The sequence below is a fragment of the Peromyscus leucopus genome, chromosome 7 (assembly GCF_004664715.2).
Source record: "Peromyscus leucopus breed LL Stock chromosome 7, UCI_PerLeu_2.1, whole genome shotgun sequence".
NCBI classification, from domain to species: domain Eukaryota; kingdom Metazoa; phylum Chordata; class Mammalia; order Rodentia; family Cricetidae; genus Peromyscus; species Peromyscus leucopus.
Genome location: NC_051069.1, coordinates 43354250 through 43374297, shown reverse-complemented (window position 1 = coordinate 43374297; position 20048 = coordinate 43354250). Strand labels below are relative to the sequence as shown.

General features: G+C 41.0%; 1 protein-coding gene across 6 annotated transcripts in view; it reads left to right on the top strand.

Annotated features, from left to right (window-relative positions):
* The window catches only part of Opcml (opioid binding protein/cell adhesion molecule like), a 1136545-nt gene that overhangs the window by 867025 nt on the left and 249472 nt on the right, over window positions 1-20048 (top strand). For all 6 annotated transcript variants that reach the window (XM_028883054.2, XM_028883057.2, XM_028883056.2 and 3 more), the window contains one exon: window positions 19370-19602. In XM_028883054.2, the coding sequence (XP_028738887.1) occupies window positions 19370-19602 (233 nt within the window). The remainder of the gene's footprint in view (window positions 1-19369; window positions 19603-20048) is intronic.

Genomic DNA, 20048 nt, shown 5'->3' with positions numbered 1-20048 from the left:
AGAGGGCCTGATCCAGTTGGGGGCTCCTCAGCTATTGGTTCATACTTCCAATGTGTTTCCATTCATTTGCTATTTGTCCCTGTGCTTTTTCCAACCTTGGTCTCAACAATTCTCGCTCATACAAACCCTCCTCTTTCTCGCCAGTTGGACTCCTGGAGCTCCACTTGGGGCCTGGCCATGGATCTCTGCATCCAGTTTCCTCAGTCATTAGATGAGGTTTCTAGCATGACAATTAGGGTGTTTGGCCATCCTATCACCAGAGTAGGTCAGTTAGGGCTGTCTCTCGACCATTGCCAGTAGTCTATTGTGGAGGTATCTTTGTGGATTTCTGTGGACCTCTCTAGCACTTTGCTTCTTCCTATTCTCATGTGGTTTTCATTTATCATGGTCTCTTATTACTTGTTCTCCCTCTCTGTTCTTGATCCAGCTGGGATCTCCTGATCCCCTAAGCTCTCTTTCCCTTGACCCTTGTCCTTCATTACCCCTACTCATGTCCAGGTTGTTCACGTACATCTCATCCATTTCTCTGTCATTGGGTGATCCCTGTGTCTTTCTTGGGGTCCTGTTTTCTAGGTAGGCTCCCTGGAGTTGTGAGTAGCAGACTAGTCATCTTTGTTTTACATCTAGTGTCCTCCTATGAGTGAGTATATACCATGTTTGTCTTTCTGAGCCTGGGTTACCTCACTCAGGATGATTTTTTCTAGATCTATCCATTTGCCTGCAAACCTCATGATGTCATTATTTTTCTCTGCTGAGTTGTATTCCATTGTGTATATGTACCACATTTTATTTATCCATTCTTCAGTTGAAGGGCATCTGGGTTGTTTCCAGGTTCTGGCTATTACAAACAATGCTGATATGAACATAGCTGAGCAAGTGCCCTTGTGTTATGATTGAGCATTCCTTGGGTATATGCCCAAGAGTGGTATAGCTGGATCTTGGGGGAGATTGATTCCCAATTTTCTAAGAAAGTGCCATATTGATTTCCAAAGTGGTTGTACAAGCTTGCATTCCCACCAGCAGTGGAGGAGAGTTCCCCTAGTTCCACATCCTCTCCAGCATAAAGTCTCTTCAGTGTTTTTGATCTTAGCCATTTTGACAGGTGTAAGGTGGTCCACAGTCTTTTTTTTATTCCTTGTTACATATTACTATTTTAGTGTCCACAATGTCATATGTAATTATAGTTTAATTTGCACTAACCTGATGAAAATGACAGCTAACTTATTTTCTTATATTTATTGGCAATGTGTACATCTTTGGGGAATATATATATATATATGTATATATATACATATATATACACACACATATATATTCAGATTTTTATGTTTTCAATTTTTTTGTCCTTTTTATTTTTGAGCCATAAATGTTTTTGAAATATCTAGAAACAAGTCACTTATCAGGTATACAAATACAATTTCTTTCCATTTATTTATTTACTTATGATAAGGCCCCAGTACTCTGTAGTTCAGGCTAGCCTAAATATCACCACAGTTCTCCTGTCTCAGCTTCCTGTCTATTGAAAGTGTTAGTTACCACACCCATTTTGTTTTCACTTTCTTGATGGTTCTTTTTGACCTGCAAATGTTTGATAAAGCCCCATTTATCTACATTTTCACTTGTGGCTTATGCTTTTGCTACCATACCTAAGAAACCATTGTCATTTAATTCAAAATGACAGACTTATGTACATGCTTACTTATAAAAATTTTTAAATTTAAACTCCCATTTATAGATTGTTTCTTTAAAATATATACTGTGAATTACAGATCCAAGTTAGTTCAAATGCATGTGAATATCTAGTTATCTCAGCACTACTTTTTAAAGGTTATCTTCCCCTATTCAATTATGTTGGCACTACTGTAAAAAATCAACTGATAATAAATGTGACAGGAGCTGGAGAGATGTCTCAGTGATTAAGAGCAATAACTGTGTTTGCAGGTAACTGGATTTGGTTCCCAACACCCTCATAGCATGGCTTACAAGTGTCTTTAACTCCATTTCTAAGAGATCTAATGGCCTCTTTTGGACTCTGCAAGCATCTGCACACACACACACATACACGTGTACATACAATAAATGAATAAATACAACAGTCTCTGAACTCTCAATTTTATTCTATTGATTATATATATATATATCTATATATCTATACATATCTTAATCCAATACTATATTTTCTTCACCACCATAAGTCTCATAATAAGAAAATGTGGACACTCTAACTCCTTTCTCGTTTTTAAAATCTGTGATTATTCTTGTTCTCTTTAATTTCTTAGGCTCCTGATGCCAACTTTAAAACAGAAGTCAGTTGGAGTTTCTTTGCAGATCAGTTTAAACCTACAGATTGATTTGAAGAGTATTGTCATTTTGATAATATAAAGTTATATCACACTTGAATATTGGATATCCTTTATTTTAGGTATTTTTTTTAATTTATTTCTTTAGTAAATTTTAATTGCCAGAGTATAAGTTTTATACTTCTAATTTCAAATTTTAGTTCAATCAGTTCTACTCACTTGATGCTATTATAAGTAGAATCATTTTCTTCATTTTTCATTGTTAATCTACAGAGACACATTTTATTATATTAATATTGTATTAATAGCATATTAATATTAGTTAATGTAATAGACTTGAATAATATAATTAATTAATAATATAATTAATAAACTTGTTTATTCATTTTAGTCTGCCTCCTTTGATAGGTACTTTAGGGTGTTTTGTACACTAGATACATCATCTGAAGACAGGTCATTTTAATCTTTTGTTCTAGGCTGGGTTCTGATCTGACTGCCACCTTCAGTATAATATTGAATAGAACTATTTACATGCTCCTTTCATCTAGAATGCACTTAGGTACAGAAATAAGTGTTTTGTCTGGGGATGTTAAGATGTAATTAAAGCTAAACCATTGTATGTGTGCATGTGTGTGTGTGTGTGTGTGTGTGTGTGTGTGTGTGTACATGCCTCCATCCTTTTTTGTAAATTGCCAAGGTAAAAGCTTTTACACATTCAAAAAGTTGAAATAAAAATGTATATACTTTCAAACTTCTAAACAATGCAAAGCCCAAACTACTAAATTATACCTTCTCCTATGGTAACTCCCTTTTGAAGCTGGCTCCTCTTCCTGCGAGCTGTATTTTCTAACCACACATGGGAACTGAATGATGTGAACAAGGGGCCTATGAAAATAGTAAAGGGTAAAGCTTGAAATCAAAAGGAGATGACTTGGAAGAATAACACATTCTAAATGCCATGGGAAAGGAGCGCGGGATTTGCCCTGTTCTCCATGGAAGAGTCAGGAGCAGCAGGTGGCAGTGGAGATGGGATTATAACCCAGTATAAGAAGGCCTTCCAAAATCCCTACCTACTTCATGTCAGAGGAGTGGCTTGGTAGTTTAATAAGCACATTTTCACATATTTGTTGGATCACTTATATGAAGTACTATGATCTTAACAATGTAATAAACTAAACTTCAATGAAGAAAGCAGCCACAGCCATTCCTCAGAGCCGTAAGGTGCACTTGATTTTATTTTTGTTATGAGAGGGCTTTTCCTGTCTTGGGTCTTAAGTTGTATACATGAATTTTAGGTAACATTTCCCCTGTCAAGAGACCAGCAAGTCAGTCTGACCCAGTTTCCATTTACAAAACACATAACAAAAATGGTTTGATTAATTGCTGGCCATTTACTCTGCCAAAAGGTTCAGCCTTAAGTGGCAAGGCCAGGTTCCCTCCCTTGCTGTCTGCTGAGCCATGCTCAGCTTCCTGAGACTTCAAATGCTGCTTGTTTTGAATTTCTGTCCCCTCCATGTTTGTTCTAATGCAGCAAACCCCAAGACCTCCCCAGCTCTCTCTGTTTCTGTTTCCTCTCTTTGCTCTAACACTGAAGCTTCTCTTAGATTTACAGCAAAATGCTTTCAGAGGTGAACTGGCTAGCTGGGTGAGATTGTTAATGTACATTTGCTTTGTTCTTAATTAGATTCCTTCAGGGGAAACCTTCTGGCCTACCTTATTATCTAGTTTTGTTGGAGTTTGTTTGCTTTATCTAAACACTTTGAAGAAGTCTCTTCACCCATATATTACCTAAAGCTTGCAGTAGAGATTTGCACAATACTGGCCAATTGGAAAAGGATAGAACGTGGAAAGCCCTTATAAAAGAGTTCCTAGTGTGGAGTACTCTTGGGAGGGTGAGGGAGGGAAGGAGAATGAACAGATAGGCTGGTACAGACTGGAACAAAATTTTAGAACCACTACCAACTTGGCTCATGGTGTCTAGTTGCTATTCACTTTTGGGGAATTCTGCTTCCGAAAAAATTAACATTTCTATTTTGACAAGTCACTATTGGGTGAAAAGCTATGGGTAGGAAGACTCTCCCTGTGGAGTCCTAACTGGTTTCTGATGACTGATTTTTCTAATTGGAAGCATAATTAGTTCCCAGTACCCAAAGTCCAAAGCGGAAAACCCTCAAGAGGTTATCGACTTTGAAAGTGGGGATCCCTATCTTCCCCCAGTTCCTATCAGAGAACAGAAAATGCAGCAATCAATCCATATCCAGTATGTAGATCGAATACTGCCTGCTGTTTATCATTGGCATCTGCAGCTCTTCTTGCTCAGGTCCTTGATTCCTATGACTCACAAAAATCTCTTGTTTCTTTTCTTCAGTTAGTGTCAAAGACAGTGGGTCTTAGAGTCTCTACTGCTGTGATAAAACACCATAATGGAAAGCAATTTGGCTGGCAAGAGCTTTAATTCAGCTTACATATGTAGACCATAGTCAGCCATAAAGGGAATCCAGGGCTGGAATTCAAGGCAGGAACCTGCAGGCAGGAACTTGAAGCAGAGGCCATAGAGGAACTGTGCTTCCTGTCTTGCTTTGTCTGTTTGCTTGTACACTCAGAGGTATCACCACCCTCACATTGTTCTCTAGTTAAGAAATTGCCCCATAGGCTTACCTACAGGCCAATCTTATGAAGGCATTTTCTCAATTATGGTTCCCTCTCCTAAGATATATCTAGCTTTATATTGGGCTGACAAAAAGCACCCAGCATACAGTCAAGGGCTGTTCTCCAATCTCTGTAAACCGACTGCCCTATGACTTCTCTCTCTTGTGTATTTCTCCTCCTTGGCCTACTGTTTTGACATCACCTTCATCATTCCCACATATTCCTTTTGTTGCTTATGATCATCACTTCTAAGCCTTGGCAGTATCCCCAGAGGGCAGGATTACATCTCAACTAACACTGAACAGCTTGGTTCTCCCACCTTCGTAATGCTATGATCCTTAAACATGGTTCTTCATGTTGTGGTGACCCCAACCGTAAAAATTATTATTATTATTATTATTATTATTATTGGTTTTTCAACACAGGATTTCTCTGTGTAGCTTTGCACCTTTCCAGGAACTCACTCTGTAGCACAGGCTAGCCTCGAACTCACAGAGATCTGCCTGGCTCTGCCTCCCAAGTGCTGCTGAGACTAAAGGGGTGTGCCACCACCGCCCAGCATCCATAAAATTATTTTTGTTCCTACTTCATACCTGTAATTTTGCTACTGTTATGAATCGTAATGTAAATATCTGTGATTTCCAATGGTCTTAGGTGACCCCTGTGAAAGAGTTGTTTGACTCTCAAAGAGATCATGATCCATAGGTTGAGAACCATCGCCTACAGTATCACAAAAGATGGCAGCAGTTAGCAAGGGATGTACCAAGCATCATTTGCCACAAGCATCTTGAACAAATCCCCCCACCTACATGTAATAACACTACCCTCTGTGATAATAGGTATGAATGATTTTAGAGTATTAACAGGGCAGTGGCAATAATGATGATGACGACTTTCTAAAGTGTTAAAAGTGAAGGTGTAGGAAGAGCAATGTCTCTTGCTTCTTAGAAAAGTGACATCTGAGTCCCCAACACTTTCCATTCCCTATGTCCATTTCTTTAGCATTGGAAACAGTGCTACAGGTCTTAATAAAGGTTTTCTAAATCTCTGTCCTGAACATGAGTACGAGTAGCAGAGGAATCTGAGAGAAGACAACAGAAAGAGTGAAAACACTAGCTTCTATGGGAATGGACACAGCTACCATTTATCCAGAGTGATCAGGGCAGGAAGAAGTGTGGGGAGGGATAGTAGAGCAGGCCTGGGCTCCAAACAGTTCTTGCCCTCCTAATTATGTCCTGATGGGAGCCAAAGAACACAAAGCAGAGGTCCCACTGAGAGCCTCAGATTGCTTCAAGTGACTCTAGAGCGCTACGCTAAGATGACAAATACTTTATAAAGTGCACCAGCTTTTCTGAGAGCTGCATGCGGAGCCTGGGAGGAGGTAGATGAATCTGACCTCCATCTTTACGGAGGGGAGGAGCAGGGCTTTTGTAAACACCTTGAGTTGGGTATTTTCAGGAGCTCAGACTTGACAGTTGTCTCTCTTATGTATATTCTGTCCCGATTCTGCTATGCACAAGATGAATAATTTACCAAAATGCACATATAAGTATCTCTTTATTATTCACCATAATGAACTGAGACAGGAGTAATTCCCCACTCGGCCTGAATCCCCTACGGCTTAGCTTCACAAGACTCTGCTCAGCTTTCCCATAGCTAATGTGAGTAGGAGACACTTCTTTCTGGACTTGAGCTAGGGAAGGTGTGTGTGGAAAAACTGAACGCAAAGCCTGAACAGACCTAGGGCAAGGGCAGTATGACGTCAGGTTTTCACAGCACTGACAGATCAGGAAGTGTCACAGGAGACTCAGAGTTGTCAAAGGATAACAGGAATTCATAGCTAACATGTGTTCAGGAAGTGCATATTTACATTTAGCATTCACCTGAGTAGAACACAGGGTTGTCCATCCGTTATGGAGTGCAAATTATGTATTTGGAACCAACTGGAAGGTATTCTTTCTGCTTCCCTTCTCCCTTCCCTCATCTCCTTTCCCTTCTTCTTTGAGATTCATGATCAGGAAGCCCAACTTTCCTTTGCTCCTGAGTAACAGGTGTCTACGGAGGCTCCAGTTGCACACAAAACATCCAAAGCTCTGCTTGGCTCTCCAGTTCACATACCACTTCATACATGCTGCTGCCTTTGCTCAGCATAGGAGCATGTATTGAAGGCCTCCTGCTCTTTCTTTTGTTTCTCTTGGAGAAACTGGGGCACTGAGAATACTCCCTTCTACCATGCTTGCTGCCCAGACTGCAGGACTCTGGGTGAATTCAAATCAGCAGCCCCTGGGCCTGAACTGGAAGCATTTGCAAAAGTTAACCTGAGACTCTCTTGCCCTTGGGGAATCTCTCTGGGCCCTTCCTGACATAAGGAAAGAGATTTCCTTGCCTTCTATTTTATTTTTTGAGGGAGATAGTTTGCATAATCTACATAAAATAAGCCACTGTCCTGGAGAAGATGATTGGCTTATTAAAAATACATAGCATATATTTTTAAACAGGCAGAGTTGACATCCTACATACTGGAGAAGTGCTTATATGAATGATGACGAATTCATCGCCCACCCCTCCTCCCCCATCTGTCCCTGCCCATCTGTCTGTTTAATGAGGGATTTTTTTTTTAAATAAAGAAAAACTTAAATAAGATTTTATCCAGATACATAAACTCTTCTGGATGGCACAGGTTGAACCACACAAACTTGCCAGCCTTAGAGTTGGCCGTTCAACCAACCACAATGACAGTCTTTGCTTTCTAGACTTGAAATAGCATGGTCTATAGGTGGGATCTTAAAAAAAAATGCATCTACAAATTAATTTTCCAAATATGTTAGCTGGCATATATGTAGAATGAGAGATGAACATTGTAAGTAGACAAAATTGTTCTATCTGTGGCATCATTCTTCAGTCTCGAGTGAATAGCAAATGCCAACTGTTCACTGTGGTCCTCAGCCATAACAATAGTATTAAGAAGGATTGTCTTCTTAAATATTCACTCCACACGATGAGTTTTAAAAATATATTATTTAACTTCTAAGAAAGAAAACTGATGCTCAGAAAGGCTCTTGTCTTCAGTAAATTACAGACCTGTGCCTTGAACTTCTTATTAAAGTATTTATTCTCTTAATCCACAAGTTACCTAGAAATCCTACAGATAGAAAACGAGCTAATCCATTTTCAGTGTATCATTTGGCTTCATAAATAAATCATTCCCTTAGCAGTTCTGGGCTCCTTTGGAGCAAGAAGCAAGAGAGAGTTTGTTTATGTGCAGTAATGGAAAAAGAAGAATGACCTGGGAGGTTTAGGCCGTCTTTGGGATTCTGTGATCCCGTACATTATATGTGGGAAGGTGTTTTCGGGGAAATCCGTGGGCTGTAATTTCTGCAGTATTGGAGTCTTTGCTCCCATGACACTCATGTGGGGAGCCTGTGGCTGACTTGTGCCATTCTTCAAAAAGATATCAAGCTCCCTAGATGCTCTGCTTTTAATTTCAAATTTTAATTTATACTTTTCCATGGATGATACTGAGACAGGCATGGTCGTGAGTAAATATGTCAGGATAATCTATTGAATGGGATTAAAATGGTGTGTGCTTGGAAACATTTTAATTTCGTGTTGCTCACTTCTTTGCCTAGTTTAATGAACAAATCGGGAGGCTGAGTTTTAAAGCTGTAAATGTGGACAAAGAAAGGGAGCCAGGTGGCAAATAAATATCTCAAATTGCTTTGGGTAACTTCTTAGAGCATCCTTGCCCAGCCAGTGGTAACACTTGAGAGAGCTCTGGAAGACAAGTGGGCAGCCTTGGGGTTAACAGCCTCACCATACCTTCTGTAGGGAGCAAGGGAGGGCAGAGGAGAGTGGTGGGCTGGGGGAGGGAAAGGAGAAAGAGGCCATTGGTAACTTGAGAGGCCTGCTGAGAACCTCAGGCTTATAGCTTTTGAAATAGCTTTGCCCCATGCTGTACCTCTGGCATTCCAGTCAGTCACAAGATGAGCAGAAGGAGATGTCCCAAAGTCAAACAGCTCTGGAAAAGATGGTCGCATGCCAAGCACTTACCCAATGTGCTTTCTGAGAGGTGTTCTTCTGTCCTAAGAGGAAACCTCGTCTCTGCCTGTGGGGGGAAAATTGTTTCACTAGCTTGTGGTACCTTCTGAGTGTAGGAGGGGCCCTTAAAACGATTCTCATAGTTTGGGGGTGGTCCCTGCATGCTCTCTGAGGGAAAGGGAGTTTGTTTTTCTGAAGCTGCTAACCAGACGCTACTCCCTCTGTGAGCCTCTCACTGCTCTGACCCTCCACGACGCAACTGTCAGCACTGACACTTTGCATCCGGTTCCTTTCTGTCTCAATTCTCCTGGCCTGAGAAGAGTTCCTCAAGACTGAGGATTGTCCTGTTTCTACGCAAACCTGCTGAAGCCAAGGACACCTCTGCAGAAGCTCGCAGGGCTGGTGGGCCTGCCGAGTTCTCATGCAGGTGTGCACAGTTGTATTGATTGATCTCCCAATTATGTATTTTTAGGAGTACAGCATTTTACCAACCACAGGTCATCAATCTAGAAACCAGCCCATCAACCGCTCTTGTCAACACACTGTGAAAGGGGCCTGATGAAAATACAAAGTTAGAGTTTTCTCGCTGCCTCCAACAGAAAAAATAAACTAGGGAAGGAAATAATGAAACCATACCACAGAGCTCCACGCAGGATGATAGAGAACACTCGAGTGTGAGATTTGGGAAAAAAACAGGATCTTTGGGAAGTGATAAAGGATCCATAGGCAATCTGGGAAAGCATGCATGAGTTAGCTAATGTTAAAACCATAAAGCTTGTTTTAAGTTTAATGAGCAGAAGAGATCTGTCCTGTAATCTGTCTTCTAGATACTACATCACTAAATCATCACTATTGTTCTTTTTGCTGTTTGAGACAGCTTATCACTGCATAGGTTGGTATTGAACTTGCAATCCTCCTGCCTCAGCTTTTTGAGTGCTGGAATTCCAGGTGTGTACTACATGTGCAGCTGAAATTCACTGTTTCTAGATTGAAGAATAAAAAGAAAATGGCTTCAGAAGTTCTGGGAAATGAACAGCAAGAGAATTTAGCATATTTGGCTAAACCAGCTTAAGTTTTTAGGTTACTGAGTTTGAAGAGGGAGAAAGTCGTGTGACATGTTCTGGTTATTGTACAATCAACTCCGGCACATGAGTTATTCCTTCCAGCCCCCCTCCCCCCCCATAATAACATTGAATGGTGCCATGAAATCAAAACTCCCACCCCACTTCTCAGATGGAGAAATAGTTCTGAGAAGTTTTCCTAGTTAGCTTTTATTGTCAGCTTGACACAACCCAGAGTCACCTGGGAAGGGGGAACCCCAGTTGAAGAATTGCCTTGATCAGATTGGTTTATTGGGCATGTCAGTGAGGGATTGTTTTGATTGGTGATTTATATGGGAAGACTAGGGGCCATGCCCACTGTCGGGAGCACCGTCTCTGGGCAGGGGAACCTGGGCTGTGTAAGAGAGCTAGCTAACTGTGAGCATTCCTCCCTGGTTTCTGCTTCAGTCTTTGCTTGAGTCCTTATTTACTTCCCTCTCTGATGGACTGTAATGTAGAGGTGTAAGATGAAATAAACCCCTTTCTCTCCTAGGCTCCTTTCGGTCAAGGTGTTAATCACAGCAACAAAAAGAAAATAAACATGGAATTTAAAGTATTTTTCTTGGGCTTAGGCAGGTTGGCTGGCTCTTGTCTGTTGAGTGTCAAGACCCCTTCTTAGCTCCAAAATATTATATCGGCATGAATGTCATCAAAGTTCATCAAGAAATCTCAGCATCTGCCATCCACACCGTTGTCATGACCCACCCAGATGGTCTGCCCGGTTCTCCCTTCACAGGAAGCAGCCATCACCACCTCGTCAACACATTTCCACTTCAGTCCTGTGCAGTTTCTTTGCTTCTAGCTGGTTCTCTCTAGCACTTCACTGGGACTTCACATGCATTTAGCCAACCCTATTCTCTCTCTAAGTCACAGCTAGCTTACTGCTTTTATTCTATACGTGCTTGTTTTCTCAATTCTAGACTTCTGACTTGCTCACCTGGCAGACCCAACAGTGGGTGAACAGAGTCTTTTGCACTGTGCTTGCAGCTGAGCATTGCTGGAGACACCCCTAAAACTGGCAGGCTGTTGAGCTGGACATTGTTGACCAACTGCATAAGGGACCTCAGCACATCGTGTGAATCCTGGGACAGTTCTCTAACAACTACATGCTTATTCCTCTGCAATAGTTACTTCCACGTTTCTTGACCTAGTCCCCTCATCCCTAGCCTCCCATTTGCTTGCAGCTAGTGACTTTGTCATCTGCTCTGGAGAAAATAGAAGCCATCAATTGTCTCCATGGTTTCCTATTGTAATACAAGGTCACCCATGTTTCTACTGTTTTCCTTCACTTAGGGGACAGCAGATTTATCATCTTTTCTTAAGTGATCTAGATCCAACACTTTTCACCTTTGCTACAACATTTTATTTTAATGAAAGACCCCCTTTTCTTCTATGTTATGGCTTACTCCCATTCCAGGAGACGATTTTCATCCGTGCATATGCTAATAGAGTAGAAAAAGAGGAGACAGCTATATTTTCATTGCGGACAGTCAGACTACTCACAGTGCAGCTAGTCCTTGGCACTTGGCATTCTATGGAATGTGGAGGTATTCCCTGTTTTCAGGTAGATTCCCCACTGTACTTGTCCATGTCAGGACACAGGAGCACACCACATGTCACTGGTCACAGCAGAAACCACAGCATGCTATTATCATATGGCATGTTTTGGTATTTACGTGGTGCTGTGTTCATTTTCTTGCTTGTATTCTGTCTCCTCTCTTTCCTCCCAGGTCCTTACTCTACATGCATTTGTATGTATTCCCTCTGTATATATATATATATATTCTTCCCTTTCTACACACACACACACACACACACACACACACACACACACACACATACACTGCCACCGCTGCCGCTGCCGACACCACCACCACCAATAATAACAACAACAACAACAATCTATAGTAATTATGCATCTCCTATAGGAATGTCACACCTTCCCTCCAGCTGATGTTAGACAGACACCATTTTCCAGTGTAAAAGACATTTTTGATGCATGTGCATGCCAGGCTTTCAGGGTAACCTGTTGCACTGTTGAGATGTTTGGGGGTTGAGTCTTCCCTGAGAAGCTCTTATTTTCTCCCCATTCTTCTGCTAAGGCTCTCAGAATATTCTTAACCAATATCTTATCCCAAATATTAGCTCTAGCAGAGTCATTACCTCTGTTGGATTTCTGACTGTTTGAATCATAAAGATTTTTCCCTTACATAATTTAGGGTCTTGTTGATGCTTTAGAGTTGGCTCTATTTGTAACTCAAGAAATAATGGGAAAGTTAAAGCCTCCCAAGAGAACAGCTTTTTGCAATTTAGAATGCCTTGGGAGTTGATTTAATGATATTTCATGTGGGTTTGCCTGTTCTTTTGCTCAAAAAAGTCACTTATTATTACTCTATGATTTCTCTAAAGCATGATCTTCCTGTTCTTCCAGCTGGCTTTATTAACATATTTTGATATATTACATTAAGAAATGTAGTCAGGTTTGGGATAGCAAGAATCTTCTTAACAGAAAGTCACTTAACTTTCAATTAATGAAAAAAAGTAAAATTCAAGACAAACAAATAATCACCAAGCTAATATTGGAAGATGTGTTAAGGAGATAAATCCAGAGACATGTATTTGGGATCTTCACACGTAACACATAGCCTATACCCCCACTTTAAGAAAAAATTGAGAACTCTCTAAAAGATTACATTAAAGGTAGAGCCCAAGAATAGAAAAACGATTTTCATAGTTTCCCAGTGGTAACATTATTTTAAAACAAGTTTATATAGAATCATAAAACTAGATATAAACGCCTTGAGCATATTCCATTACATGACTCCAAATCCTTAAAATATAAGTTATATGCACATATAAATACCAAAATTGGAGTTTGCAATATTCATTTAATGAAATAGATGACATTTTATTACAATTGCATCCCAAGTTGCATCTTGGACCATGGCACCGACAGCCATAGGCCACTACTCTTCAATTTAGCCTATGCAATGTGGTGACTAAGTCTCCCCCATCCCAGCACGAGGGGACCTTCATTACACAGCACACTCAGTCTCATTCAGCTTTTCTTGGCAGGAATGCATCACTGACCCCATAAGTCACCTCTGTATTTTTCTCATTAGCCTGAGAGAATAGAAGGACTTCCCTCTGTAGCAGGGTGATAATAGACATAAGTACAAACCTGAATATTTAAATCTAATTGTTACCATGCCACTTCCAGAGTATGAATGGGTTACGTTTTCCACAATTATGATATAAATAAAAAATTAGATTGGGAAATACACAAAAATACCCCTGGGACCTTGTGTGTATGTTTGCATTTGGGTATATAACATACTTACTTCACAAAAAGACATAAATATATATATTTATATATATATATTATATATATATATATATATCCCCAAAGACATTTCCTTTACCCTATGAATATTCTTTTGATGCTAATTTGAGAAACATTGTCTGGCATTTTTAAATCATAAATATGTATTAATCACCTGTTGGCTGGCAGGTGGCCCGTGGGAAGTGATGTGACACCAAATGAACAGCGCCAGTATTGTCCCCATCTATGTGGTATTTACAGTGCAACAAATGAAACTTTAAATGCTTAAGTTCAACCGTGTAAATCTGACAAATAATTCGAAGGTCTTCAGTATTAACATTCCATTACAAGGGGAATGTAGATTTATAGCAATGAGTTGAAACAGAGCCTGAGCAGCATCTTCTGGTTTTCTACTCAATATGGTGGAGTATCAGGTACAATCCCAATAATAACAGTGGGAACAGGAAGGCATTCACCAGTGAAGCCTCTATTCCCCCAAATACAAGTCACCAATACTTCTAGCATTAACGTTTACAAAGTTATTAACATAGGAGGAATCCACTGTGAGTCTGGCTTAAGAGACTTGTTCTTCAGGTCCAGGAATAGCTCAGTATCCTGCAGATTTCTGTGTGTATGTATGACTCTTGTTTTTAATTTGGACATGGTTTCAGACAAGCATGCTCCTGCTCTCAGGCTGAGGGTGGTTAACCTTCACCCCCTGACTCAGGCTCCAGCTGGACCTCCCCACCCCACCCTCAGATCTGCCAGCCCCCACTACTCCCCACTTTCCTCACCATGGTTCCTTTTATCCCAGTGCTTCAGTCGCTGGAACTGATCTGTTTGTATCTCTAGGTCTCCTTTGTCTTTTATGAAGTACGGTTTCATGAGACGGGGAATTTGCTCTTTACTCCATTCTCAGCTGAACAAAATGTCTTATATACAGTAGGTGCTCATTAAGTATCGGCTGAGTGATGGCAGTTTTACTTTTGCATTCTCAGAGGCCAAATATAATAAAGAACATAAAAATGTTAAAGTTTGCAGATGTTGCATTTCAGGAAATGGAGTCTTTGACAAAAATTTTAGCGTGTGCGATAAATGAAGTTTTCAAGATAAAAGATCCGGTACCAGCAGCCCCAATAGACTAGGCTTGCCTACCTCTCAGTAAGTCAACTAATGACAGGAGTGATGGTGAAAAGTGGAAAGGAAGGATGTAATCATGTACATGGGAAAGGCACAGAGAAGGGGGTCCAGTGGCCCGAGTTTGTTCAGGTCCTGCCTGGCACAGGATGTAGGCTTAAATAGGAAGAGGGACTAGAAGTATGCATAACTGAATAGGGTTAGTTTCCGTGAGTGCTTAACTGAACAAGGTTAGTTTCCATGAGTGCATAACTGAGCAGGGTTAGTTTCCATGAGTGCCAGTTGGTCAATCATTGTCTCATCTGGTACAGCAAGGAGGTCTGAAGAAATCCTTGCTGGTTGAGTGGATGACCTTGTCTTTAGGAAGTGGTTGCCACCATTCTAGTGTTCATCCTGGGAACCACAGGTAATTGTTCTTATCTGGGAGGTGGGCTCTTCTGGGAGCCTTTGCTGTTCCCAAAACCTAGGGAAACTAAAGTTTTAGGACACTGATCTAAGAAGTTCAAGAGCCTTTGGGAATCTGGAACAGGAAACTGTAAAAAGCTGACAGTGCCCAGCTTCCGTTGTCTGTTTCTTTGGCCTTGAAGGAGAAAGATGTTGGGTAGGTACCAATGGTTTCTCCACAGACAACTTGAACAATGAGCATGCTTCTATGTAGAAGTAAGCAGGCAATCAAATGTAAAGTGATCAGATCCCAAGTGAAGACAGAGATGCCACTCTAAACTTACTCTTAGTCATCTTGTAGCCCAATCGAGGAGTTAGTATTCCCTTCTGTGTACTCAGAATAGCATCTTGTCTAGTTCCTGAAAGAAAGAAGTGCCCAAGGGAGAGTCCGCTGAGCAGCAGTTGGGGAGCTTGCCAAAGGCATGTTCTCAGGCCCTTCCAGCCCTCTGGCTGGAAGTAAAGGGAGCAGGCCTTACTGGCTGAGTTTTTCATGTTTACAGAGTCTGGAATCCTGTGTTTTCAGATGTACATTTGCCCGAACTGCTGTCTCAGCTCTGAAAATGAGAAACAAAACAAAGAATACTAAGAAAAACCAACCCTTGTAATTCCTGTTTCACACTCAGTAGAGTTGGAAAGTGACATTTGCCTTCCAGTTCCCAAGGTACCTTTCAGGCATTTTTTTTTTTTTTGGCTCACCCTGATTCTTAATTCTCCCCACTTTCCTCACACTACAGGTGGCTTAACGACACAAAAAAAGATGGGACTAAATGGCTTTCCTTTCCTCTTCAATTATTTTGTCATTTATGAAAAACATTAAGTACTGTAGATTTGTGCAACTGTGATTAAATACAGCCAGCCAAACGCTTCTGGCTTTAGTCCTGAGATTATAAAAGCTTCATATGAGGATGCCCATCACTGACGGCCTGAGTGTGAGGCCCCTGTTTTCATTGACCCAGCTGTTCGTGGAGACCAGTTACTGGATATCTCTGTGCCTCCACTTCCTTATCTGTGAACTATGGGTAATACAAATGGTTTCTCAAAAGTCGTTATGTGGAATGGACACAAGAGGTGAAAACTTCTCCCAAGTGCTTCTAGAGGAACAGCTAGCAAGTTCTACAACAGAGCTGTAATGAGTTCTGTTCCACCAAGGATTACTAGGTAGGGTTGGCTTGGACTGTAAAGATTTCACATGTCTAGGAGTTTTCAAGACATTAGAAAGTTGTCCTTAACCTTCCTCACCTTGTCTATGACTTGCTCTTATTTAGCATCAAACACACTCCCCCTCTGTGCTCCTTGCTAAAGAGGGGCCAGCACATTTCCTCAAATTGCAGGGAAAGAGCCCAGGTTTTGAAGATCACTTAAGCACACTGCTCAAATCCTTCCTGAGTTCTCTGCTCTGCTGTTCATAGGACCACACAGAGCAGAGTCATATGGTGCTAGGAGGAAGCCAGGAGCCAAGAGCCATTATGCAGAAGGCTGCTCTCCTCTGCCAACCCCAATGGTCCACCAGGTTTCTCTGCTGCTCATAGGTTCTGAGAACAGCTTTCTCTGGTATTCCACAAATATTCCTTTCTGTTTGTACTTCATATACATGGAAGAGACCTACCTAAAGAGCAAGTAAAAGAAGACAGGACTGTTCACTAGGATGTATCTACCCAAGGGCACCGGACCCCTAAGAATACTTGGGTTGTGTTCTTCCCTGAAAGGATGGGTTTGGATTAATAAATATCAAATCACACTTCTCTGCTACAGCTGTAGTAATTTGCAGGGGCTGTGTGCATATTCAGTCTGCAGTTGCTGGTCCCATATGAAGACAATAATAGCTTATAAGGAAATGGATTTCAAGATGTCTAATTCTCTCCATCTGTCCTAAGTATCTATGGACTGCCTCTCTTTGGAGTATGCCCCTGTCACAATCATCCAGGAAATAGTATTTTTCTCTATTATCTCCATCACCGTTATCTTACCAACAGCATCTTATCCTTGAGGAAGGCCCCACAGTAGTAAAGTAAAAAAGGCTTATTCTCACAGCAGTAGCAAAATTCAGAGCAACACCTTGAGTCCTCTGCCCTTGAACCAGAGCTCAAAGAGATGGTTTTCATAGAGGGCAGCATGACTTAACATATGAAAACAGTATTTCTGAGCATAGTGAATCAAACTAGATGCTTCTAGGAAAAGAATAGAATGTCTATAATAGCCATTGGATGAGCCCTGGTAAGATGTTGTCAGTACCTTTTATCCAGGTACTGAGAAACTGAGTGAATGTAGTATTGGGTTACAAACCCCATTGCAAATCATGTATATATATTTTTTTCAATTGGTTGCTTTAAAAGGAATTGAAATAGAAACTAATTGAACTGTCAGCTGTGAGACTATCAAAATAATTTTTGAATCTATATTACTGTGCAGTTTTTGCCATATATTTTGAAAGGCATTCAGAGAATTCAGTGTCATTGCTATATGAGATTTTTATTGCAAGTGTTGTGCTTATGTGAACAAGGTTTCTTTAAAAGCAAAAGTAGGATAGAATTGATCCTAAATGCTATCTCATTGTAGAAGTAAATGATTTCTTAATTTGTGCTATGAAAAACCAGGCTTACCCACGTGATTAAGCTCTGTATTTACAGTTCAAGTTAACTTTTTATGGTTAATTATTACTTAAAATGTGCAAGCTATCTATATTGTTTTGCCAATTTTACATTTGTAGTGATAACTCATTTTAAAAGCAAATATTATTACTTAGGATTTTATAGCCAAAGGACATAAAAGAAATTTGAAATTCAATCTCTATATATTTTTGTTACAGATAAATATGATAGGTGATCAATAAAATGTTTTCAAGCATAAAATACATCCTGCTGAGGACATATAATGGAAGGATAACCTCAAGTTCAAAACAGAACAATATATACTTATGACTTTTAGAGAAGAGCTTGTTCATGAATTTTGAAGGTAGATTATCATGGTTATCAATCACTATAGTGTTCAAATTCCACTGAATACACACACACACTCTCTCTCTCTCCCCCATCAAAGAAATTCTCTGGAAGGTTTATTTTAAAGTGAATTGTTTCTATAGACCCAAAGTGAATGATTTGAAGCTACAGTTTAACTGAATCAGTTTATAGATATGTTGAAGGTTACAAAATTGCCCCAAAGAAAAGTTAGCATCATCAGTGGCTCTTGGTCCCCTGTATTCACTGTGGCCCCTGAACGTCTCAGAGATTGGCCTCTTTGCAAGCCTGTGTTCTTAGGAAGTCATCTTTCTCTTCAACCTGCTTGGAGCACCTCTGCAACCCACCCAGTGTTCGTCAGATTGTGTGGGAAGCCTTGTTGTTCTTACCCGGACGTTAAGACTCACTCGTCTCCTGTCCATGCCAGGACACCAGCTCTGCTGCCAATTTCTTATGTGAGCTCACAGACATAGGCTGTGGATGTGCACATCTCTGGCCCCTCAGAGCACATTCATTCTCACATTGCATTCTGGGTCCTTCTGCATCTCTTCTCATGTTCTCAGCTCCTGGGACACATCTGCCAGTGTTCTTCCCAGCTACAGGCAGGTTTGTCTCTCCCTTGGGCACTGGTAGCAGGTTATACACAGCAACAGGCAATTGTCATTTGCATTCCCAGCCCAGCATAGCTGGGGAGATTGGGTGAAGGGTTCTCTCTGCTTACAGGCCACAGTTGTGGGGTGGGGGAGGAGGATAGAAAGGAAGAGAGGAACTGCTGAGAATCTCACCTCCCCTGCAATCTTCCGAGGTAGCTGGGAGCGCCTAAGAAAGTCCTGGTTTTCTGAGGTGAATTTTACTCATCTTTGTGCAGCTTAGGGGCACAAGGAGCTTACCAGCACCTGGGAGGTCTGAGGTAAATAAGTTCAAGTCTTGATTAACTACAAGTTAAGTATTTGCTCATGGATTATCTGTGACCTATTTGAAATACTGATCTACTTTCTGTCCCTCGTGCCTCTGGGTCTTTGCTACCGCAATGTGGTAAATGTGCTCAAGAAATATAAACTAATTTTCATATAAGCCCGAGGGTGAAGTAAGAGGAAAAGCAATGTGCCAGCAAGATATTCATATAATATGGCCCTAAATCAAGGAGAAATGATTTTGTATCATGGCTTCTTCTGGGTGAGTCAAGCCTCTCTTTGCCTTGTGTTCACAAAGTTTCATTAATAATTGATTGTCTTCGCTTAGTATTGTTGCTGTTTCATTTCCTCCTTGCCATATAATAGCTCATGTATAATCTCTCTTCTTTTTCCTCTTCCCTCCATCCCTTCCTCCCTCCTTCCCTCCCCCCTCTGTCTCCCCCTCCCTCCCTCTTCCCTTCTCTCCTCTATTCCTCATCCCCTCTCCACCCTCTCCCCACCTCCCTCACAGGTGTACCATAGATGATCGGGTCACCAGAGTAGCCTGGCTAAACCGCAGCACAATCCTCTATGCTGGGAATGACAAGTGGTCCATAGACCCTCGAGTGATCATCTTGGTCAACACGCCTACCCAATACAGCATCATGATCCAGAATGTGGATGTATATGATGAAGGTCCATACACCTGCTCTGTGCAGACAGACAATCACCCCAAAACCTCCCGGGTTCACCTCATAGTGCAAGGTAAGTGACAGCTGGACCTGGGGCTGTTGTTCCTTTTGGAAATGGACCCGGAGAGTAACCTTGGTCTTTGTGCTATGAATAAAGATACAAAAGGCCACTTTCCTCTATTAAATCTATAGGTTGAGAATTGCAAATCTTCTAGAAGTTTTTCAATTTTTTTCTTTATTTCTCTAGCCCTTTGTTCTCACCAGGAAGCTTTTGTGAATATAAGGTTGAACTTTCTTAAGAAACTTAGCATTTGAAGCTGGTGCAGGATTCAAACACAGATAAATGAAGTATTAATCACAGAGGCCTTTATTTCTCTAAGGCTTGTTTCATAATAAAAGGCCGATATCGATGTGAAGCTGGCCATGTGAGCTCTAGAACGATGCTGAGTTCTAACCAGTTAGGTCCTCTTCGGCATTCCTGCTACGTTTCTCCTTCCTCCCAGCCCCACAGTGGAGTCA